Source organism: Sphaerodactylus townsendi, linkage group LG05, assembly GCF_021028975.2.
Source record: "Sphaerodactylus townsendi isolate TG3544 linkage group LG05, MPM_Stown_v2.3, whole genome shotgun sequence".
Taxonomy (NCBI): domain Eukaryota; kingdom Metazoa; phylum Chordata; class Lepidosauria; order Squamata; family Sphaerodactylidae; genus Sphaerodactylus; species Sphaerodactylus townsendi.
The window spans coordinates 244819-269861 of record NC_059429.1 but is presented as its reverse complement, the minus strand read 5'-3'; the positions used below and the strand labels follow the sequence as shown (position 1 = coordinate 269861).

Sequence of the window (25043 nt, the reverse complement as noted above, 5' to 3'; positions counted from 1 at the left end):
AAGAGGAAATAACCTCACATTTCTAAATTCTCTACAGTTGTACTCATTGTGGAATGCACTGCTAGCACTGGATTGATCTGTACTTAAAAGCTGAAAAAGAATATTCACAAATATTCAGCATGGGCTGAAGGTGTGAATATCAGTGGAAATGCGGATTTGCCCAATATTCTGTTTCTCACAGTGGCCCACCCAGCCAGGTTCTCCTGCACTTTGTCCTGCCCCAAGCAACTAGTAGTTAAATAAAGTTAGGCTACTTCTGTACAGGATGGTTCCATTTCCCCGTCCAGGGAAGTGCCACCCAGCCACATCAAATTAAAGATCCATCTAATTTGGCCTCCAATGGAGGCCAACCAGATGATTTGAGAGAGTGAGTGAGGGCATGACTGCTATTTAATGATAGACTGCACTGAAAATGGAGGCTCAGGTATTCTGAGAATGCAGGGGAGAATTTCAAGCAGCAAATGCATTTCTGATCTACCTGGTACACCAAAGGCATGAGGCTGCCAGATGCCTGGCAGAGCCCCGTCAGTCATGAGTGCCAAGCATGCACCTCCATGCATCAATGTGAGCCAATTGTCAGTTGTCATAAGAGCCAGACACTCTGTGCAAGCTCAAGAGCTCTTGTCCTTAGGTTATAAAAAGCTGGCTGAATGGGCTAAGAAGCCCTCCTCTCCAAAGGAACAGCAATAAGGTGGGGACAGCCCTGGACCTTTGGGGGTGAGTAGAGTTTGGGGAGGGGAGGGGTGCATTGCCCTGGGGGTCAATCCACCAAAGCAGTTATTTTCTCCAGGGGGACTGACCCCCAGAGTCAGATGTAATTCCGGGGGTCTCCAGGTGCTGCCTGGAGGTTGGCAGTCCTGGCGGGCGAGAAGGCCTGGCTCCCGAAGGCTGCAGCGGGACTGACGAAGGCACCCTCTGCACATGCCCCGAGGGCAGCTGTGGTGTAAAAGCCAGGCGGGGGGGGGGGTCTCTGTGCCCGCTGCGGCTGGAAGCGGGCGGGGGGCTTGCTCCAGCCCCTTCGCCGTGGTCGCCCTGCTCCGGTATTGCTCTCTATGGAAACCAGGGCGAGCCTCAGCCAACCCACCCACCCACCCACCCACGCAGGGCCCTCCCCTCTCTCCCCCCTCCCCTTCGCCTCTTTGTGTCGGAGGCGGCAAGCAGCGAAGGCGGGCAGGCACGCAGAGGCAGGCGCGCTGCCCCCGGCCCAGCGGCCCACCCAGCCCTTCGGACCTCGGGGGGCGCGCACGACGGACGGGCGGGCGGGCGGACGGGCAGCGCTGCCAGGCGCCTTTGTTGGGCAGGGCCCCCCTCTCTCCCCCTCCCCTCCCCTCCCCTCCCGCGCCGAGCCCAGCCCCAGCAGACCCCCGCCCCGCCCCTCGCGACAGGCGTGGCCGCTGCTGGCTCTGCAGATGCCGGGCAGGTGAGTGGGGGCCCCGCCGCCCTCCGGGCCCACCGAGCGGGACTTGGGGGGAGGGGGCTGCAAGGGAGGGGCGGGGGAATGGAGGACCCCCAAAGGCAGGCGGGCGGGCGGGCGGCCTCGGAGCCGCAGGGACACAGTGGTTGCTCCCTCCCTGGCGCCCAGTTGGGTCCCCGGCAGAGGCGAGAGGCTGCTCGGTCACGAGGAAGAGCACCCAGGCGCCTGCGGAACTCCCCGCGACAAGGCCGCGCCTTTTGGAAAGGAAGGGTGGCGCTGTAGTGATGGCTGTGTGCCAGGATAGCTAAGTAGGACCTGCAGGTCCAGAAGCAGTTTATCTCTGACCAGCGGTTGCTGGGACGTAACCAGAGGGCAAGGCCACTCTTGGGGTGCTCTGCTTCCAGAGATGGAATACCAACCGTAGGTGCCCACAGTCGTGGTCATAGATGAATGGAGCCTCCACACACAAGACAAGTCTACCTCTGATTATCTCCGGTACCAATGTGCAGCCTTGCTTGTGGGCTTTGGGGGATTTCTGAACCACACAGGGGTAGAGGCTGCCAGGTGGGGTCGTGGCGTGGGCCCTCCTTGTGTCGTCTAATCTGTGAGCTCACTGCATTATGCATTTTAAAACATCTAAGAGAATGAACATTGGTCACAGTGTGTAACAGACTCCCCTCTGTGATGTGCCTCTGAAGATGCTGGCCACACATGCAGGTGAAACGTTAGGAACAAGATCCACCAGACCACGGCCACGCAGCCCCCCGGAAAACCCACCATGACCAACTGGTCGTCTTTGTTTGCCTTTATAGCAAGGTCCCCACTGTTCCCATTTCACAGAGCAGAGACTCCATGGCTGAGCATCACATTTGGTGATCCAGGGTTCAGCCCTGGGAGAGCCCAGCAACACAGGGCTCTGTGGCACGCGCAGAGTGCAGTTGCCCTGCCACTGGTATCTGGAAACAAGCCATTCTTTGTGGAGTCTGTCTGGGGAGCTCAGCTACAGATCGGGGGTGCATCTTCAGACAGGTTTCAGCCCCAGTGCCTCCAGAGGTCCAGCGGGGGGTGTTGTGACTTCTCCCTCCTTGGAGATGTTTAAGCAGTGACTGGACAATTGTTGTTTCTCGGAAGCGGTGGGTCGTTCTGCCAGGTGCAGCGGGTTGGACTGCACAGTCTCTGCGCTGCCTGCAGCCTTTTGAGTCTACAATTCTCTCTTACCTAGTCCCTGTTTCTTGAAAACGGCCACTTGAATACAGGAGGTTAAAACCAGTTCATCACTTCCACCGGATGAACTGGTGTTTTGGTGTGTTTTTAAACCTCTGTTTGCCTCGAGACCCAGGGTCTTCATTTCTCTCTGTAAAGCCATCCTGGCCCTCAAAAGGTAGAAATGTAGAAATAAATGGAAATCCATAATGATCGGAATTGTGAAATTACACCGCATGGGGAAAGAATGCCGCTTCCCTCGAGCTCCCTTCTCCCCTGTGATGCTGGGACAGAGGGGGAAATCTCCGGATGAATCGGATGTCTTCGCACAATCCAGACCTCGTGGGGCTCACTGACTGCCACAAGGTGTAGTGAAGGGGTGAGGCCCTCTGGGAGGTCCCTGAAGAAAGGGCAGGATAAAATGGGGTAGCTGGTATATAAACAGTGATTGAGAGATTCTACTAATGGCCCATGCAGCTAAATGTAACCTCCGTGTTCAGGAGCAATCTACCTCTGCATCTTAGGTGTAAGACAGTGTGATGTAGTGGTTAAGAGTAGGTGCACTCTAATCTGGAGAACTGGGTTTGATTCCCCCTTCTGCCACTTGAGCTGTGGAGGCTTATCTGGTGAACCAGATTAGCCTGTGCACTCCAACACATGCCAGCTAGGTGGATCCTTGGGTTACTTCACAGTTCTTCGAGCTGCTGAAGCACCGCACCCACCTCACAGGGTGTTTGTTGGGGGGGGAAAGGGAAAGGAGATTGTAAGCCCCTTTGGATCTCCTTACAAGAGAGAAAGGGGGAATATAAATCCAAACTCCTCCTCCTCCTCCTCCTCTTCTTCAGTGGCATCTGGTTTGGGTGGCAGATTTTATGCACTATTGAAAAAAGGGGTGAAACCTTTCCAATGTCATGATAAGTATTGGTGACTGAAGTGGGAACAGGCTGTTTTCCTGCATTCTGTTTTCTCCCACAGGTAATTGGATTTAGGATGGAGAAAATCATTGGGGGGGGGGGACGGGGGAGTGAAGAAGGGGAAATGTTGATGGGGAAGGAATGACTGTGGGGAGAGGGAACAAAGGGGGCCCCATCCAGAGCTCCTGCTTCGGACGCCAGAGGTGTGAGGTCCCTCCCCCACCCCCAAATCCCTCTCTTCTGCCAGAGCTGACAAGGCATAGTGGATACTAATCAACCTTGGATGTTCCCCCTTGCGATAAAAAACTAAGTAGCACTTTGGTGTGATGTTCTTGTGAGTTTTAATTGAAACAGCCAGAGAGAAGTACGCCTGTGCGCAAAAGGGCGTGTTTATGGGTATGCACTTGGACTGTAATAGTAAAACTGATTTTGTCACTTGGGCTAAGGGGCCAATGATTATCTGGCCCCCTACTCATACCTGGGAGGCCCCTCTCTCTATCTGGATGTTTGGGAATAGTTCCTGTCACTCTCCTGGGATCCCCAAACCTTTGGTTGTTTTATAACTGCATGCATGGAGCAGGCCCCGGACCTGCTGCACCTGGATGCTCTTGATGCTACAAAATAAATTGTGACCAGTGGAAAGTTATTGTACTTTGGTAGGGTGTGGCAGTATTTGGAGGAAGGACCATGGAGGACAGTGGACAAGTCCCAGCTTTGTGAGCCAGAGGTCCTGCTTTCACACCCTGGTACCAGACGTGGTCTGAGCGGCCAGACATGTACTGTAGGTTTTTTGTTTGTTTTTTAACTGGATGATCACACTTTGAACTGAAATGGGGTTAGCTCAAAAAAGCCACATTGCTTCTCTTCAGATGTGAGCCCAGCAACTCCCAGCCACTCGTTTATGGGCCGAGCCTGGTTTGTTCCAGACGCTGCACATTGAACTGAGTTGCTGTTTTGGAAATGCACAGCTGCAGCTGGGAGCTAGTGTCTATTTCAAGGCGGTTCAGTGTGTGGGTGTGGGGGTTGTCAGGGGGCTAATTTCACTGGAAGGACTCAACACCTGGCTGAAAGAGAAGCAAAGCTTGACTCAGGTTCACTGCAGCAGATTTGGTTCCAGCAGAAGACAAACCCCTCGGGAGCTCGAGCTCTGGGAGCAAGGCGGGCTGGGGCCACCTGTCACACCATGAAAGCCCCGCTAGGTGAGCACCAGAGGAACTGACCTGAAGGAGCAGGCCGTGAAGAGCGGAGAGCTGGCCCACAGGCAGCCATTCCCGGTCAAGACCTGGGAGAGCTCCAGGACCAGCAGAAGTTGCACCAAGAAAACTCAAAGCCCCAAAGAGCCGCAAATATGGTCTCAGGTCTCCCAGGGTTCTTGCAGGAAACTCAATGGGGCGGTGCTCTACCTCTGAGCAGAGCGTTGTGGGGGCCACGAGGTGGGCTTGGTTCCTGCCGCCTGCCTTCTCCAGCTGAGAAGGGGCTGAACCTTGGGAGGCTGGTGGGGAGATTCTGGGTCTTCATCCCAAAGGCCTCCTGGGTGTGAGTTGGCTCACTCGCCTTTTTTGTCTTCCAAAGCTAAGCCATCCCCCCCCACACACCTCCCTCCCTCAAGACTCAATGGCTCATGAGATCAGAGTCGATGACAGCTCTGAGCAAACCGCCCCTCTTGACATCATCTGTTACTGCAGTGAATAATTGAGACTCAGGAAAGGTTCAAGAGCTTTATTGAACTGTGTCAGGACCTTAGCTGCAGAAAGCCAGAGCTGGTGCTTGAGCTTTTGTTGCAGGTATATACTACAAACATTGCCCATTCGGGTGACCCCCCCTCCCACCAAACAATAGCCTGCATAAGAAAAGGATAGTGTGAAGAAGAAGAAGAAGAAGAAGAAGAAGAAGAAGAAGAAGAAGAAGAAGAAGAAGAAGAAGAAGAAGAAGAAGAAGAAGAAGAAGAAGAAGAAGAAGAAGAAGAAGAAGAAGAAGAAGAAGAAGAAGAAGAAGAGTTTGGATTTATATCCCCCTTTTCTCTCCTGCAGGAGACTCAAAGGGGCTGACAATCTCCTTGCCCTTCCTCCCTCACAACAAACACCCTGTGAGGTGGGTGGGGCTGAGAGAGCTCCGAGAAGCTGTGACTCACCCAAGGTCACCCAGCTGGCGTGTGTGGGAGTGCACAGGCTAATCTGAATTCCCAGACAGCATTGTTATGTGTTCAGCCCAAGGACAATGATAGAGCTCACTCCCTTCTCCAAGAAATGGGGGAAGGAGTGAGGTGTGCATATTTCACTGGTTCCAAGCCCAGCCATAGAAAACAGAAAGGGACCTCAGGCCGCAGGTAACAGCAAGTGCAGGTGTGACCGTGGCTCCAGGCCTGACATCAGTGGGCTGACCACTGGGGAGTACGGAAGAGAGGGTTGCAATAGGACTACTCATTTTAGCCAAACAAGTCGCGGGAGGGAGGTGCCACCAGCCGTTTCTTCTGCGGCAAATGCCTCCGCCCTCTCTGGTTTTGGTCCTATTCCCCCACAGAACCTGAAGCAGGACCCTCCACCTCCACCCCTGACACCATGATTTCCACAAAGGAGAAGTCCAAAGCCCCCAAGGACAGCATGACACTCCTCCCCTGCTTCTACTTCGTGGAGGTGAGTCAAACAGGATTCCCCAACGCTGGCGCCCGAGGGTGCCTGCCGGTGCTTCCCTTGGCTCCCGCCAAGCGGTTGGGGAAGTGGGCGTGGCCCCTTTAAGGCAGGACTTGACATTGGTTGCCCTCATTGGAAAGCAAGGGTCGAAGAGGGCTGGCCAGCCTCTGGGCTTTCCTCAGCCAATGGGTGGTTCCATCCCTCTCCCTTCCCTGGAGGCATGAGGAGGGAGGCGTTCCATTTGGGTGCGCCTCCTGTGGCAGCCATCTTGAGGCAGCATTCACCACCCCCTCTCAAAGATGTCCACAGGGTCCAAAAGCTTGGGGTCATCTGAAGCGGAGAATCCGCAGAGTACAAAAGCTTGGGACAGGGTTAGCTGCTAAGTCACCCTTCATAACTCGACTCAGCCTTAGCTTCCAGCCTGGAGGCCCTGAGTTCAAATCCCAGGTGCCCAACACTTGTCTCCTCCTTGCACCTGTTTCTCTTTCAGTTGCCCATTGTGGCTTCCTCCATTGTAACCCTCTATTTCCTGGAGTTAACGGACCTCTTCAAGCCTGCCCAGGTGGGTTTCCAGTGCTATGACCGTGCTCTGTCCATGCCCTATGTGGAAACCAACGAGGAGATGATCCCATTGCTCATGCTCCTCAGCCTGGCGTTTGCGGCACCCGCAGCATCTGTGAGTAGTTGTGGGCTCCCCACGGGTGGAGGAAGATGCCCCAATCTGTCTCTTTCTGCTTTCTTAATGTTGTCGTTGCAAACAAATTCTGTCCTTCTGTTTTCTTCATGCATTTGTTGTTTTGATGGACAACGGTACAGTTTGGCCAGATCTCGTCAGGGTCGGTACTTGGATGGGAGACCACCAAGAAAGACCACCACCACCACCCCCTCTGCTCAGTTGCTTCCCTTGAAAACCCTGTGGGGCTGCCCTGAGTTTGCTGTGACTTGATATCCCTTTCCGTAGACACAGCGGGCTTTTTGGCCCAGGCAAGCCTAATCTTGCCAGATCTCAGAAGCTAAGCAGAGACAGCTGTGGTTAGTACTTGGGCAGCAGACTCCCAAGGAAGCCCACGGGCGTAGGGCAGAGGCAGATGGTGGCAAACTGCCTCTGTTCTCTCTTGCCTGTTAATCTCTTGACCCCTTTGGGCAACAATAAGTCAGCTGCAACTTGACAGGCATTTTCTACCAGCAGTGGTCTTCTTCTAAGCTCCCTGACATCTGAGAGTTTAATTTCCACATCCTTCAGGATGTATGGAAGAGCATTAGCTGCACCCCAGCTATTTAGCTGCTTGAAACCAGTGTGTGTGGTCGTCCACCTTTTCTCTCTGCCTGCTCCCTGTTTCTGTCTCCTCTCAAACCCTTCCCTCAGGACTTCTTGTCTCTCCTCCCTCCCTCTGGACTGCTTCTGACTTCCCTTTTCCCAGACGACCACCATCTCTTCTCAGTCCTATTCAGCTTCCCTTCTTAGTCCCCTATTTTTCTTCCTTCCTTCCCTTTGCCCGTCTGCCCACCTTATCCTGCTCTGACATCACAGCAGTTCCACTCCCCTTCTCCATGACATCACAGCAACTCATCCAATCTGTTATCAGAAAGGCTTCACTACAAATTTGCTCTGAAACAGCCTCTTGTTCATAAGACACGTGGCCCAAGAGAAGCAGGAGGAATGCGGGAGGTTTCACATTCAGGTCTTTTCAATCCCTCTCACACACAGATCATGGTGGGAGAAGGCCTCGTGTATTGCCTGCAGTCCCAGCTGAAAGGGCGCGCTGGGTCTGAAGGGAGCATCAATGCCGGTGGGTGCAATTTCAACTCCTTCTTGCGCAGGACGGTCAGGTTTGTGGGTAAGTTTGGTGGCCTCCCCCCCACCCCCGTCCAAGAGGTTGGGGGCCAGTGTGTGGGTGTGTGTGTTGAGTTTGCCATTGCCCCTCTGAGTCCTGGTGATCAGTGGTGTTTGTGGCGTCACACAAGGGACGCTGACGGCCTGCCCAATAATTTAGGAAACCAGGATTTGCTTCTTGCCCAAGTCCTCGTATAGACACGGAGGCAAGTCCTGTTTGGGGCTTGCCGGCAGCCGGGCAGGGGAGTCCCCTAGCAAGGCCAGGAGTGAGAACGGCGGCGAGGAGTGGAGCTGCCAGCCAGGTGGGGAAAAGCCATGTATGCTCAGAGGCTAGTCCTTCAACCAACCCCCTCCCCAGGGGCATTCTGTGCGAGCTCAACCAAAAAGAAAAATATCAGAACAAAACACTAGCAAAAAACCCCCAACAACAATCTATCTGATCAGAATCTGCATGATTGGCACAAAGAGAAAAACAGGAAATATTCAGGAAATTTTCAAGGAACGTGTTTGAAACGTTGAAACAAATATCCCCAACAACATGGGTGTGTGAACCAACTCAGCTTAATGAAGTGAATATCAGCTAATCAATTAACCAAATAAACACATAGAAACATACTTCAAACTTATAAAACATATTTTAATGTTAAACTTATAAATTTATAAAAATATAGATTACACTTACCTGTTGGATTTCTGACTGTATTTTGTAAGTTTAAAATATGTTTCTATGGATTTATTTATTTGGTTAGTTGATTAGCTGATATTGACTTCATTAAGCTGAATTGGTTCACACACCTCTGTTGTTGGGGATTGGCGTTATATTCGTTTCAATGTTTAATACATGTTCATTTAAAATTTCCTAAAAATCTCATGTTTTTCTCTTTGTGTCAATCATGCAGATTTTGATCAGATAGATTGTTCTTTTTTTGCTAACATTCTGCGCAAGCCTTGGCTGAAAGTAACTCCGCTCAACTCTTGTTGTAGGTGTCCACGTTTTTGGCCTCTGTGCCACAGCCCTGGTGACCGATGTGATCCAGCTGGCCACGGGCTACCATGCCCCCTTTTTCTTGACTGTCTGTAAGCCCAATTACACTCTTCTGGGAATCTCCTGTGAGGCCAACCCATACATCACTCAGGATATTTGCTCGGGCCAAGATCACCATGCCATCCTTTCTGCTAGGTAAGCTGAGATCTGCTACCGTACCACCCTTTCCCTCCAGACAGGAGTCCTGTGCCGTCTTCCTTTGAGGGACACCTCTCAAGTTTTGGTCCATTTCACTATGAGGAGGTTCTGTTTGAAACTGCCATGCTAGCAGGCCTCGGAAGACTTGCCATAGCCAAGGTGGCTGTAGTCTGTTGAGAGTTTAATTGTTGTGGCTAGAAACAGCCCCTTGATCTTCAGATGTTCCGGTTTTGGGCACATGTCTTAGGTACAGAGGCCAAGGGCTTGCAGACTATCTGGCAGGTGGAGAACTGGGATTGGTTGCAGCATTTCACAAACCCAGGTTTGCCCTGGGCCCCGAGGGACTTGGGAAGAATCAGCCTGGAAAAGGGGAGGTTGAGGGCATGAAGACCCTCTTGAAGTATTGGAAGGGTTGTCACTTAGAGGGGGTCTGGGAGCTGTTCCTGTTGCTGGCAGAGGATAAGACTCACAATAATTGGCATAAATTGTGGAGAGAAAGGTTCCGACTGGACATAAGGAAGAGTAAGAGTTGTTCAGCATCGGAATGGGCTGCCTGGTGTGTGTGCGTGTGCGTGTGCGTGTGCGTTGCTCCCCTTCACTGGCAGTCTTCAACGATTCTGCATGAAAACATGGGCCCCAAGTGGGTTTATATCTCTAGAGAGCCAGTGTGGCGTAATGGTTAAGAGCAGGTGCACTCTAATCTGGAGAACCAAGTTTGATTCCCTGCTCTGCCACTTGAGCTGTGGTGGCTTATCTGGTGAACCAGATTAGCCTGTGCACTCCAACACATGCCAGCTGAGTGACCCTGGGCTAGTCACAGTTCTCTCAGCGCTCTCTCAGCCCCACCCTCCTCACAGGGCACTTGTTATGGGGGCAGGGAAAGGGAAAGGAGACTGTAAACCCCTTTGAGTCTCCTGCAGGCAAGAAAGGGGGAATATAAATCCAATTCTTCTTCTATTGTTAGAATGTAGACAATTTAGGAAATGTCAGTTGAACAGAACAAGTAACAGGTGTGAGGAAGTGGATGGTGTTTGTTGGTTTTTGGCCATCAAGTTGCAGATGAGCCTAAAGGGCTTTGAAAGCCAGAGGCATTTTGCCATTGCCTGCCTCTGTGTAGTGACCCTGCTGGGCTCCTGTGGGGGTCTCCCATCCGAGTGCTAACCAGGACTGACCCTGTTTAACTTCCAATATCTGATGAGATCATGCTGGCCTGAGCTGTTCAGTCCAGGTGGGTGTTTAGACAGAGTGATTTTCAAGTCAGATGGTCGTAATAGGAAGGGCAGGAGGAGAGGAGAGGAAAGGAACAGGAAAGAAACAGGAAAAGGAGAAAAACTGAGATAAATGGATTTATCTTCAAAAGAAGAACGGTTTTGTAATTTTTAACTGAGATAAACAATTTAGATCAGGGGTGTCCAACTCTGGCACTTCAGATGTTTATGGACTACAATTCCCATCAAGCCCCTGCTGGCATGGCCAATTGGGGCTGATGGAAATTGTAGTCCGATTTAGATGAAACCAATCAAACTGTTCACAAAACTGTGCACATTTAAATCCAGCCTTATTAATTGATTGATCCCTCCCTGGTGCGCCTTGGCAATGGGAAATATCACAGAGCTGACAGAGTGAGGAAACTGGTCTTGTTGGAGCCAATTCTGGAGTTGAAATCCCCTGCAGTAAACCAGTTAGACCATGAATGAAGGGTTTAAAGATCTAAACGATCGTCTGTACATTTATGCCATATAGCTTCTATTCCAGTATTGTGGGGGGCTGGGGGAAAGTGGCATTAGCCACATATAGCCACCCCATGAGAATGTCATTTGCCAGGGAATGTTGCTCACAAGAAAAGCTGGGTATAATATTAACTGGCAATGAGGAATTTCTGCTCCCCTCTATTTGTACAAAGACAAATGAAGCTGCTAAATAATTATTTGCTATTTATTGCAAACGTCAGCATGTCTCTCTCCTGTGGTTTCCAAAGAAGGAGCGCTGAGGCCCTGTGCTGGCCTTCGGGCGAAGCAGGCCGGCTGCCACCAGGGGGACCACAGCCGATCTGCAGACTTCAAAAATGGAAGAAGTAGCCCCTCGGGAGGGGGCGCTCTGTGGCCTTGTGCCCCACTGAGGTCCCGCCCTTCCCCAAAACCCGCCCTCCCCAGGATCTACCCTTGAATCTCCAGGAATTCCCCAAGTTGCAGTTGGCAACCCTAGGTAGATCTCGAACACAGGAGAACAAATCTAATATCTCTTGTGCCATCTTTCTGCCCATGGCACAGGAGAGTCTCCTCCTCTTCAAACCCAGGTCACAGCTCTCCCCCACCCACCCCAGTTCACGGTTTCTCCGTGCACGCTATGGGTGATACTTGCGGTTTCCAGCTCTGGGTTGGGAAATAACAGGAGATTTTGGAGGGGTGGGGGTGAGATTTGGGGGTGGGAGGCACCTCAGCAGGACATAATGCCATAAAGTCCAGCCCCCAAAGCAGCTATTCCCCTCCCCCCAGGGGAAGTGATCTTTGTGGTCTGGAGGTCAATTGTAATCGTGGGAAATCTCCGGAGGAACTTAGAGGTTGGCACCCAGATTGGTCCTCCTTCACCCGAGAGTCACAAACTCTGCTGCAACAGACAAGAGGGCTTCTCCTTTTCTTTTTGGTACAGCCATTCCTTTGTTGTCATTTCAGGAAAACGTTCCCCTCCCAGCATGCCACGCTCTCTGCTTTCGCTGCTGTCTACGTTTCGGTGAGTTTTAACCACTCGGTTTGTTAAGACTTGTGGCTGGTTGCAGAGTTGGCCCAGCCAGAATTATAGAGCTAGGGGAGGTTGACTGTGGGCCTCCAACTGGGAGCCCTGGACGCTTCCAGTCCCATTTTTGGTCTCCATTTTGTTTTCTTTCTGCCCATGTGCCAAATGAAAACATGCAAGGGCCTACCTCACAGGGTTGTTCAGAGAACTGGCAGGATGTTGGCTTGTGAACAATTCTTACAACACAGAACGGGCCAGTGGCCAATATTTTGGCTAATCTATTTCCATGCACATAAACAGGCCACCCACCATTGACAAACGGGGAGAATTCTTCCTTCTGCCTCTCTTGCACCTTGTTTCTCCTGTCCCGTTTTCTCGCCCACCCTGTTCTCGCCTCCCACTTTCACTCCATCTGTCTCTCTCCTCTTCCCCACCCCACGCACTGTTTGCAGCGAGGTTTCCTTGCTGCAAGCACAGTCCAGCCCAAGATGTCCATGATGGTGAGCCACAGGGCCAGCAAGACCAGTAATAGGAGAGGCTGTAGCTCAGTGGCAGTGCAGAAAGTCCCAGGTTCAACCCCAACGCTTCTTCTTCCTAGCGTTGTCCCACTAATGCAGGGTCTGCTGTTCGGATTTTTAAATGCCACTTCTCTCAGTCGAGCGCGATGTCTGGTTGCAGGCCTGTAATTTTCAGATCCGCATTGACGGTATCTTGCCAACGTTGCTTTGGCCGCCCGTGTGGCCACATGGCCAATGACCTCAATGAGATAGGCGATGCTGGCGACCTGGTCCGGGGCTGCTCGTCGGACGTGGCCAAACCAGCACAGGAGCCTCTCTCTCATTTTTGCCTCGATGGGTGTGATGTCGAATTGTTTTCGGACCATGTCGTGGGTGATGTGGTCAAGGAGGGATACATCCAGTGTCCCACGAGTCATGCGTGTTTCCATTACATGCAGTTGTCTTTCAGCCACTTTCGTTACAGGCCAGCATTCTGACCCATAGAGCACTACTTGGTCTTGTAGATTTTCACTTCAGCTGTATAGGCACTTCCTTATCACAAAGAACACCAGTTCAATCCCCAACACCTCCAGTTGAAAAGATCAGGCAATGGATGATGCAAAAGACCTGAGAAGACCCTGAGCAGCTGCTGCCAGTCTGACCCTGAACCCTTCACAAAAATACCTCCTTCTTTCTAGATGTATTTCAACTCCATCATCTCGGACAGCACCAAGCTCCTCAAACCGATCCTGGTGTTCACCTTTGCTATTGCGGCCGGTGTCTGTGGCCTGACGCAGATTACCCAATACCGCAGCCACCCTATTGATGTTTATGTGGGTTTCCTGATAGGGTCCGGCATTGCGGCCTACCTGGTAAGTCCACGCATCTCCAAAACCTGTCGGCTGGAGGATGTGAGTGTTTTGTTGTTGCTACAAAGTCATTTTCTAACAAATCACGTTACTGGTCTCTCTTGCTCACTCCTGTCTGCTTTGAGTCCCAGGCAGCCGGGCGTCTTTCTCAGCACCGTGAGAGCCAGCATGGTGTAGTGGTTAAAAGCAGGTGCGCTCTAATCTGGAGAACCAGGTTTGATTCCCCTCTCTGTCACTTGAGCTGTGGTGAATCAGATTAGCTTGCGCACTCCAACACACACCACTTGAGTGACCTTGAGCTAGTCACAGCTCTTCGGAGCTCTCTCAGCCCCACCCACCTCACAAGGTGTTTGTTGGGGGTGGGGAAGGGAAAGGAGATTGTCAGCCCCTTGGAGTCTCCATACAGGAGAGAAGGGAGGGGGGGAGTATAAATCCAACTCTTCTTCTTCACCTGGTAGCTTTGAACTGAAGACCTTCATGTGCCCTGTCACTGGGCACATTTCTTCCCATCATGCTGTTACTGTTCTTTGCAATCGTGCTTTGCATCTAAATAGCTCTTGGTGCAACGTGAAGTCAGCCCAGGTAGCCCCGGCTAGGCCACTCTCATCATCTCGGAAGCTGAGCAGGGTGGGCCGTGGCCAATATCTGCATGGGAAGCCGCCAGAAATTCCAGGGTTACTGCGTAAAGGCAGGCAGTGGCAAACCACCTCTGCTGATCTGAGCCATGAAGTGGTTGGAGTTGGTTGTGACCCAAGGATGCACCAGTCTTTTGATCTTGCTGCAGTTCTTCGGGCACACCTACACAGTTGGCCAGTTTTGTATTGTAGACCAGTGACGGAAGCAGAGGTATTCCTTCGGTTTCCAGGTAAGTTCTGGGGCAGAGGCATGATTTGTACCAGAGACTTTCCAGATGGTTCTCTTTGCTGCTTCCAGTGCCTCTAAAAATGCTTATTTATTTAGTTAAAATATTTATATACTCGCTTTTCTCCTGGGGTTTTCATTGAGTTGTTAAAGGCCTTCGTAGTAGCGGGGAGCGGTTTTGGTAACTCAGATGTCATGGACTGTTTCCATCAGCCCCTGCCAGCATGGCCAATTGGCAGGGGCTGATGGGAATTGTAGTCCATAACATCTGGAGTGCCAAAGGTTCGCCACCACGGCTCTAGGGGGTGGCTGGGGATCTCCTGGGGTCGCAACTGATCTCCAGGCAACAAAGGTGATTTCACCTGGGGAGGATGGATTCTTTGCAGGGTGGGCTCTGTGGCCCCTGCTTGTGCTGAGGTCCCTGCAAACCCACCCCCTCTTCAGACTTGACTTCTCATGTCAAAGTATTTCTCAACCCAGAGCTGGCAGTCCTAAGTGAGGCTCAGGATTGGCATTTATTCATGGCACAAACATTCCCTGTTCATAGAAAACCAGTGTATCAGGGAAATGCTAGTTTAGAGCCCCTTCCCTTCCCTTGTTCATAAAGATTTGCCATCAGTGAGTCTTTGATGTGGAGAAGCATTCCGTCCTGCCATCTCCACTTGTGTCAGTAGAACCGTTGAGCCCTGGGCTGAATGTTAGAAGAAGAAGAGTTGGATTTATATCCCCCCTTTCTCTCCTGTAAGGAGATTCAAAAGGGCTTACAGACTCCTTTCCCTTCCCACCCCCCACAATAAACACCATGTGAGGTGGGTGGGGCTGCCAGAGCTCCGTAGAGCTGTGACTAGTCCAGGGGTCTGCAACATGCAGCTCTCCAGACGTTCATGGACTACAATTCCCATCAGCCTCTGTCAGCATGGCCAATTGACCCCTGGACTAGTCCAAGTTCACCCAGCTGGCATGTGTTGGGAGTGCACAAGCTAATCTGGTTCATCAGATAAGCCTCCACAGCTCAAATGGCAGAGCGGGGAATCAAACCCGGTTCTCCAGATTAGACTGCACCTGCTCTTAACCACTATGCCATTGCTGCTTACCCTCCTTCAGAAGAAGAAGTGAGTGAGAGGAGAGGGGAGGGGAGGGCGGTCGCTTCCCTTCTTGCCTGCAGGATTCTCAGATCCTTTTAGCCGCCAACGTCCACCTTTTCTTGCAGGCGTTCCATGCCGTTGGTAACTTCCAGGGACCGACAGAGAAGGCTCCTTCCAACCCCCCGGCCAAAGATGCCCTGAGAGCTCTCACGCAGCGTGGCCATGATTCCGTTTACCACCAGAACAAGTCCGCTAGCACAGATGAGCTCAACCCCCAGGGCCAGCTGGAGGGGATGAACCGGCAGGTGCAGAGGGAGAAGAACTCGCTGGGCAGCTTGAAACGGGCGAGCGTCGATGTGGATCTCTTGGCCCCGCGGAGCCCCATGGGGAAGGAGAACATGGTCACCTTCAGCAACACCCTGCCACGGGTCAACACGCCCTCCATGGATGACCCTGCTCGTCGCCACATGACCATTCATGTGCCCGTCGATGCCTCTCGCTCCAAACAGTTGATCACCGAATGGAAGCAGAAATCAGTGGAAGGACGTGGCATGACGCTGGCAGAGGAAGTGGCCAGGAGAGCCGGCTCTGACTGCATAGTTGGTGAAGAGGAGGACCACATCCCGCCCTCCTTGTACCCCACAGTCCAAGCCCGGACTGCCGAACGGGCCTCCATGGGCCCACGAGTTCTCATCCAGCCGAGGCCCGGGGCTTCCCAACTGGTGCACATCCCCGAGGAGAGTCAAGCCAATGCCGGGGCCAACATTTCTCCCAAAAGCAGCTCCGCCGTGAGGGCCAAATGGATGATGATGGCAGAAAAGGGGTCGGGGCAGCGGGTGGCCAACCCGCCACGCCTCATGCAGGTGATTGCCATGTCGAAGCAGCAGGGGATGGCGTCCGTGACCCCAAAACATTCAGAGACCTCCTCCTCTTCCACCAGTTCGGATTCTTCCCAGTACCGATCTCCGTCAGAAAGAGACAGCTCCAGTGTCGTCACCATCGATGCCCACGCCCCGCATCACCCCGTGGTTCACTTGTCGTCTGGGAACGGGCCTTGGGAATGGAAGGCTACCCAGAAAGCTCCTGATATCCAAGATGCTTACGAGCTCAATGAGATGAACAAGGATTATCGCAGCTTCCGGCCTGCCAAGAGTGCTGGGGTTTCTCCTGGCTCCTCTGTCAGTGACATAGAACAGGACGAGTCACGCTACGGGAGCGTGGCCACGATCAGCATCGCCTCAGGAGTGGGGGGGAGTGGCCCAGTCATGTCAGCAGAGGCCAGCCCTGCAGAGAACGTGATGAGCGCTGCCAGCCGGGAGTCAACCCTGCGGAGAAAGCCGACCACTTTGACAGTGGGAGAGAAGGAGGGCCAATCTGAGGAGACTGAAAATTACTACAAGAAGATTCAAGCCAACCGAAGGTTTAAGGAGTAATTCTTTCTGCTGAGCCTTCACTTATTCAGTTTGGGACTTTAAAAAAAAACATGTATTTAAGAGAGTGGGAATCTTTGAGACAAGATGTCAGTTTTCTGGGAAATGTAATCTGTGTGGTTCAACTGGATGCCGGTGCTGGTGAAAAAGTGGCGCTTCCAAGACCAGCCAGCTTTCTGGGATGACAACCTGGGAGCTGCTTCAGTAAAGTGTTTCAAGCCACAAGCTGGTTCTTCTTGTCTAGATTATCTTTCCTTAACTTCTTCTGGTCTGGAAATGAATAACAATTTCTCAAAGCAAATCAACTGGATTTTCCAGTAGATTTTTAAAAAGGTGCTCAAGGCAATTCAGGACAGCAGTAATTTATTCCAAATCAGGAACGGCTAGAACCAGCAATGGAGGGAGGGCAGGGTGGGAATTAAACAACACAGAAATAATCGAGGGTTCCTCCAGATTGTACTCCTGACTTTCATTTGCAGGAGCACAGAAAATGTCATTGCCATTTGAGGATAAGGATTTGGGTCATATGGGGGAAAAGGTGTAATGCGTCCCTGAGGGCTCCCTCCTCCACGGTGTTAAGAGGTGTCTTATTTTCTTGTAGATTAAATTGCAGGTGGGGAGGGAATCTGTAAATATCTGTGTTGTGGACAGAAGAGAGCAGAAGCCCTCCAACAGAGAGGGGAAAAGGCCCTTTTACGGAGGATTGAGGTTGAGTGGAGGGTTGACCTCTTTCTCCCTTAAAAGTGCAGGTTGCTGACACGTAAATCCTTATGTTGCCGAAACAGGCCAGAGGGAGTCCATCTTGTCCCACCTCCCTGTCTGTAAAAGTGAACCGGCCAGATGAGTCTGGGAAACCTCTCAAAGGCTGCAAAAAACAGACCTTTTCGTTTTGCAGAATGGGATCATCTTCCAGCAGCTGCAGGAAGGCCACACCTGGGACACTGAAGTCTTTGCCCTCCCAGATTCCCTGCTCAGGATTCCAGCTTCAGACGTTTCATCTGAATTTAATTCCTTGCTCTGAAATCCACCAGTGCTGTCGGAAGGACTGGGAACGTCCTTGGGATTTGGGGCTGGGGGTGTGTGGATTTGCAGGATGCTGCTGAGAACAGGGAATACATTCAGTGCTGGCTGAGTGTTCCTCCTCTGGCTGGACAGCTGCAGAACTTCAGCTTCCTCATGATGGGCTGGAGCGAAAAGCATCTCTAATGTTGCACCACCTAGAAGCCTGGGAATGCTGTGAGGGGAATGCTTTGTGAATGGCGTACGCTGGCCAACTCTTGTTTGGGGGAGGAGCCCGGGGGGCAGGGTTTGGTGAGGGGAGGGATACCCCTCCTCAAGGGGTCATTTCCTCCAGGGGAACGGAGCTCTGTAGTCTGTAGTTGCAATTCTTGGAGAACTCACCTGGAGGTTGGCTATCCTGGAGTGGGGTAAGTGTTGAGGCATGAGTATAGTTTGGGGGCAAAGGGAAGGAATGTATAGCCTTGCGGGATGATATAGGGTCTAACTGGGGCATCCACTGTTAGCATGAGAAGGGTTCGAATAATGAGGGGTGGGGGAGAGAATGGACCTAGAATGGACCCTTCGTCAAGGGTTTCTTCAAGCCTAATGTTGTCTAAATGTTAGCATGACCTTGAAGGTCAGAGAGCAGTTCCTGCTCTTTCTGGAAACCCCTCCCCCTCCCAAGTGCATGAGGAATAAGGTCCAGTTATTTTGCTTTATTTAGAAGAATGGATCCATTTAATTAACCGTGGGTGTGCTTAGATGGGATAGGACGAAAGTTGATGGGAGATTATTTTGCCCTTCATTCAGACATGAGAGTGACCAGATGTTTTTACTGTCTTGGGATGAGAGGAAGATGACTCTGTATACATTTGGAGGAGTGTAATCTCATTTTAAAAATGGCTGCCATGCCTCACAGTTGCTAGAAACATAGACTATGCAGACCAGGATGACCTGGTACCCTGGTTTTCTCTTGCATTCAGGTTGTGCCCAAGGATTCTGCCTGCCTTTCATGATAGGGATAAGAGGCCTGAATTAGGGTGGAGAATACGCAAAAAGAAGGGAGGTGCCTTCCAAAATGGTGGGTTACTGAGATAAAATGAAGACCCCGGTGGCTTTCTGGGTCTTCCTAGTAGCAGTGGCTGGGGGACCAGTTGTTATGTGGGATTGTTGGCATGAATTAAAGAGGCTTGGGGTGTTTGTCTAAATAGAAGGAATCTATAACTTTGTGGGGGTTCTGGGGAGTTTTCTTCCTGCTGAAAGCATGAAGGAGGTGGGCATGTAGAGGGGGAAGGGGGACACATGGTGAAGGGGGACACATGGTGGGTGGGGGAAAGGGCTTAAATGTCAGACATGGCTGGTGTTGATGAGGGGCTACCAACTCCAGGTTGTAAAATTCCTGGAGATTTGGGGGTGGAGTCTGTGGAGGGCAGAGTCTGAAGGAAAGGCCTCAATTTGCCCTCCAACCCATCATTTTCCTCCGTGGGAGCTGGGGTTCCTGGGGCCTCACCTGCGAGTCCACCCACATGACCCATTTTGCAATTGGCACTTGTAAGCAAACCACTGAATGGCTTCTCCATCTTCTGGGAATTTTTGGAATCCTTTAATTAAAGAAAATAAACCTGATTTCTCTGCTAACGTGTATGAGGTTTAAGGCAAGTGTCATTGATGAATCCAGGGGCACAGACATCATGGGGCCCAGGGGTGTGTGCTTTATTGCAGAATTTCAGTGGGCACAATGGAAGAGCGGTTATTTTTGCTGGGTCTTCAGCTCAGGTGTGGTTGGAGTATTCAACCAGGGTGTTTTTTTTAAGGGGAGTGGGGTGTAAAAGCAGGTAATTCTTCTGTGCTTTGGGACTGAACGGGTTAATCAGTCACTTACCTGAAGCAGAGACATGCCAACAAGGTATATGCCCAGTAGAAGCTGACTGGAGTGGTAAAGCCAGAATGCAAAAGCACACAGAGATGCAGCAGGCAGCCTCCCCTCCATGCATAAGATCTCCTGAGCCTTGTAGGAGCCTGACCTTCCTTCTCATGCCCTTCTGCTAGCACAGAGCTGGTAGGTCTCCTGCCCCAAGTCTGCAGGGATAACCATTTGGGAATTACCCCAACAGGAGTGCTTTGCAGACGCTCACCTGTGGTAACTACAGTCACAAATGTATTTAGCTGAATACCTTCATTATGTGAATTAAGACCCACAGGGGCACCCACGGATTGCCACCTCTGGTCCCATGCACTGAGTCTGGCCTAGCAGGCAGGCAATCCCACCCTGACTGAGCGAGCCACTTTTGCACACGCAGGGCCAGCCCAAGCTTGTGTGCGTGCCCCCCCCCCCCACACCCAACAGCAGTTGCATCTGTTTGTGATAATGTTGTCAGATGAGCCTCCAGCTGGGTTACATCAGCCTGGTGGATAATAAGGTGTCCTCATTGGTCGCTCCTCTCCCTTTCCTTCTGTTTCCATGGAGGCCAGAGACCTGCAGTGCTTTCTCCCTCTGATTTACTAATTCAAAGCTGCTAAGCTCTTAATATCGGCTGCTGTGCTCCCTTTTGCAGCCCAGGCCCAGCCGTCGATCTGCAAAGCCAATTAAATGGCCACTCCAAAAGGGGAGAATCTCTTTTGAAACCACTACTGGCAGGAGTGACTGACGCTCACACCTGGCCTGCATCCCTCTGTCCCGCCCCCGCCCCACCATTCTGCTGCAGGTCTCAGTTCTGCACCAAAGAACTGCTCCACAGGCTGACATTTCTGAAAACCAACCACAAGCCCCCAACACAAATCACAGGTTGTTCCTGGCAGGGGCAGATATAAAAACACAAAACCAGACAAAGGTAGATTCCACATGGGGCAAATATAACGGGTGTACAGTGCAACACAACCCATTTTGCAGCCATCCCGTCCCCACAATGAGTTCACCCCATTTTATTTCCCTCAACCTGGGATTTTCAAAAATCGCAAAACCAGCGAACCTTTGGCAAAGAAAGAGTGGATTCTGCTGTGTTCATTTCAAGCTCAACAATACCCTTCTAAGGAGAGAGCTCTCTTTTTTTTTCCAGTTCATTTTTTCATTTTCAGTTGCGTCTCCGTTACTCCTGAAAGGATTGGCATTTCTGGCCAGCTCTGATTCTGATTAGTTGTGTGCTCCAGAAAGGGTGGGGAGAGTTGACCCCCCCCCCCCACAAGCCCCATCAGGTTGGCGACTCACTTGGTCCTGTAGAGCAGGTTTTTTGTCCAATAGATGGAATCTGGGGACAGAAGGGAGAAGCAGGGACAGCGGATGGGCAGAATGTACTGGCTGCTCAGACTGCCCGCTGGGTGTTACAGCTGAGAAGGATCAAGCCATATATTTAGCCAAGGAACATCTGGGCTTGGGGATTAGCAGCAGGCAAGAGGAGCTTTTGCAGCACCAGTTGGCATTCTCCACCTGCCTGCTCCCCCGCCCCCCGCCTTTCAAACTTGGTATTGCAGCCTCCTCTCTTTCTGGCACAAGTCTGGCAATGTTGCTCCAAACATTCTGGAAAATTCTTCTGCCTTGGCATTTTCACTGGGGTTCCCAAAAGGATTGCAACAGGCGTGAAACTGCACACTTTCAAAACCTTGTTTCATTCTGGATAATAAGACATTACTGGATCTCAGCAAAGGCCCATCTGAGTTGAAACGGGCTGATGAGTGTGGAAGCACAAAAGCAGGTGATATAGCGGTGTGTGGGTTACAGTAACAGTACTGCATTGCGTGTGTGAAAAATAAAGTAACATGACGTGTTATTGTCTAATAAGATATATGGCTAGTGTGCTGCTGCAACTACCTCACAAGTATTTCGAGATGTTCACAAAGCAGGAAGCTTGAGGATCAACACACTGCATTTTGCAATTGTCAAGCATGGCAAATCCGACTGGTGACCTTGCTCCCGGTAAAATTCATGGCCTCAGAACAGATGGCATTTATTTTCTGTTTTAAATATTTCTATCTGATATTTCAGTAGAACTCTGATGTGTGCGCGCGTACGTACACACACACACACACACACACACACACACACACACACACACACACACACAAATGCAATAGAAATCAATGAAGTTTGAGAGGGGGTCAGTCCCCCCTGACCCCTGCCAATTTAGAACAGGACATGCTTCAACCAAAAGAGAACACCAAAAACTCTTTGATGGGTTTGGAAAATAAAGTTGCAGTTATACAAATTACAAAAATAGGTTACACAATCACACACATACCCACACAACAGCTGGAGAAGTTGTGTTGATGCTGACCAGTCAAAAGAGAAGCTCTTTGAGAAATGTTCTGTGTCTATTGTCGAATCACTAGTGTTGTGGTTTTTCTGGGTTGCATGGCCGTGTTCCAGTAGCATTTTCTCCTGACGTTTCGCCTGCATATGCGGCTGGCATTAGATGGCAGCCACAGATGCAGGCAAAACGTCAAGAGAAAATGCTACTGGAACACGGCCATACGATCCGGAAAACCCACAACACTCTGCTTGTTCTCTGTCTCATCCCAGGTATCTTGGGATTTTATACTCCCTTCCCTCCACCTTTCCCTTCCTGTCAGGGAGTTGTGCCTTGTAGGGCCATCTAGGTAGCCATTGTTTCAAGTCATGTGGTCTCACCGTGGTGGCCTTGACTCATGGTCTGGAGCTTTGTTGACACGTGTCTTCGCTCAGGATTGGGGATTGTCAGACACCCTCTGGCTTTTGCACTTCGAAGTGCTGGGGAGTGGGGATTGCTCTGGCCCAAGGGAAGGCCACGCGCTGCCTCCTTCCTGACAGATAGGAGGAGTACTGTTTCCGCTCTTGGGAACCAGTGTGTTGAGGGTGTCTTGTTGTGTGATGTGGAGGGCATGAAGAAGGGGACAGGGAGATGGGGTATAATGTATGATGCTTTGGCTCCTAATCTTTAGTTCTGACCACAGAAGTCTAAAGGCCTTTCCCTGATGCTGTTTCAAATGAAGAACACGAAGTCCAGGAGCACGGCACGGTTTCAGGTAGTGGGTTCAAGGCTGATTCTGTCCTCCAGCCTTCCAAGGTGTGTAAAATAAGTACTCAGCCTGCTGGGGGTAAGGTGTGGATGACCGGGGAGACAACGGCAAACCACACCCCACAACACACAGCCTGCCTGGTTGACGACATGCTGTGACATCATCCCAATCCCATGGGTCAGTAATGACTCGGTGCGCATTTACCTTTACCTTTCCCCCCTCCCCAGCAGGAGATCAAAACCATTCACATAACTCTCCTGACACATCTCACAAGCCTGTGAGGTAGATCAGGCTGAGCGTATAGCAGGCCTGAAGTAACCCAGCCAGCTTCCAAGGCAGAGGGGGGATTCAAACCAGGGTCTCTCCCAGATCCTAGTCCAGCACTGTAACCACTGCATGGCCCAGACCGCCCTGCCCGCCTCAGTTCTGTATCTACACGGCACCTTTTCCTTCTTAATGCAAAGAAGCACTCAGAATCCACCACCTGCTCCTCAGTGCAAAGCAGACCCACCACGCTCCTCCCACACACTCCAACAAGGTCTAACACTGTTCTGGTAGAAGCTGCTAAGGACATTTTAAACTCATCCGCTCCCCTCCAGAGATCACCAACAGAATGTAGAGCCCACCCACCCCACGTGGCAACTGCACGGCTGCTCACACCAGGCAAACCAAGTGCTGGGGCAGGAGTGACCAACCCCACTAAGAGCCCCTTTCAGACAGAAACAGGTAGGATCACACATCAGCAGCTTGTTAAGGGATCTGGGGAGGGGGCAGGATTGTGGGGTTGGGGTGGGTGGAACACTTGCAGTGTGGAAGGAGCCACATTAGGTGGCCCTGCGTGGGTCCCCTCTCAAGTTGCATTCCACGCAGGCCACACCACTGGCCAGTGTGTGCTAATTCGGAGGCATTCCTGCAAGGAACACAGGGCACAGGTCCCTACGCCCCCTCGGCCCCCAGTCCCATTTTCACAGCTCATTAAAGTGATGAATGGGCACATCTCTAGCTGCTGACCTCACTGTTGCCATAGTGACAGCCATCACTGCCTTAGGCAGCACCCCCTCCTCCCCATAGCTTCTCTTCAGAAGTGGGGCAGCCACCACTTGGGTGGGGAATGGCTGCCTCTGACCACGTGCAGGGCACATTTCCTTTCATTTGTAGGCTTACAGGCAAACTACCCACCTATAGCCCAAAGCAAGGATTGCTGTCAGATTGCTAACAGTCTTCCCCACATCCCTGAATGCTTCTCCCCCCCCACCCACCCACCCAAGTTCCTATGGCAACACAGCTCGTAAAGCTAAATGCATGGTCAAAACAGGAGGTTGGGGAGAAACAGAATCCTGCTTTTCCCACCGTTGCTAGAGTGATGCGGTGTCTACCCCCACCCCCAATTCTATAGCTGAATAGCTTAATTATTCCGGACAGACCATAATTAACAATTTACCACCATGCAAGGAAAGCAGGAAACCAGAGAGTGGGACATAGGATATTATCGAGTGTATTTTTTTAAAGGTGCCTCTTGTGGACTTTAAATCAGGGATGTCTACACACAAAAGCAAGAACACAATTGAACCCAAGTAGGCTGGCCGAGTGATTTAGACAACATGCCCACAAAACCGGCAATCTTTAGCAGAAGAGTCAGCTGGTATGGAGGCTAATATATGTCTTTCAGCTGGCGGGCAATAGCCAGGGGCCTCAGGCATTCCAAGTTCTTCCATTTATTGATGGCACAGTGAGGGCAGCAGGGTCATGTTTCTGCTGGACAACGGCCACAGCACAAGACACCACTAAATGGGGGTGGGGGGAGGGTTCACCCTGCCTGGATGCTGAATAGAATTAAATATGCATCAACAGAAGCCATTGCTACAAGAGAATTCCTAGGCAGATTGGATGGTGAGAAACTTGGGTGTGAGATTGCTTCTTCCAACAGGCAAGTCTGCTGCGTACCTTCCAAGTAACACAACACACCAATGGCAAATGGCCTTCCAGCCTCTATCTGCAATGTACATATGTCACACACCCAGGCCAACCAGATAATGTGTCTGAAACTGGACCAGGGCCTATGAAGGACACAGGAAGCTCGGGAGTCTGAGATGGCAGGCAAAGGATTTGTAATAACTTATGTATTTATTATTTGTTTGGATTTGATGGACAGCCCACCCCCCAAGGGCTTCATTTCCTCTCCCCACCCCCATTTTTCCAACTCCACAATCCTGCCCTTTCCCCCTCCCCAGATCCCTTAACAAGCCTGTTGCTGTCAGAAAGAGGTCCTTAGCAGGGCTGGCCACTTGGCTTGCCTGGAGGGGGCAGCCCTGCCTTGGCCACAGGGGGAGGGGGAAGAAAGCCTTGGGGAAAAGCTAAGCTATCCTTTATGTTTTAGCACCGGATTGACACCATGCCTGATT

The 25043-nt window shown here is 51.4% G+C and overlaps 1 protein-coding gene across 1 annotated transcript; it reads left to right on the top strand.

The window, feature by feature from the left end:
* The first annotated feature begins 1123 nt into the window (after window positions 1-1123).
* Window positions 1124-19294, top strand: PLPPR3 (phospholipid phosphatase related 3). Its single transcript, XM_048496402.1, has 8 exons — window positions 1124-1420; window positions 6052-6164; window positions 6652-6837; window positions 7870-7999; window positions 8980-9175; window positions 11851-11908; window positions 13107-13280; window positions 15349-19294. Exons 2-8 carry the CDS (start codon window positions 6090-6092, stop codon window positions 16654-16656), a joined length of 2127 nt encoding a protein of 708 aa, XP_048352359.1. The 5' UTR covers window positions 1124-1420; window positions 6052-6089; the 3' UTR covers window positions 16657-19294.
* The last annotated feature ends 5749 nt before the right edge of the window (window positions 19295-25043 follow it).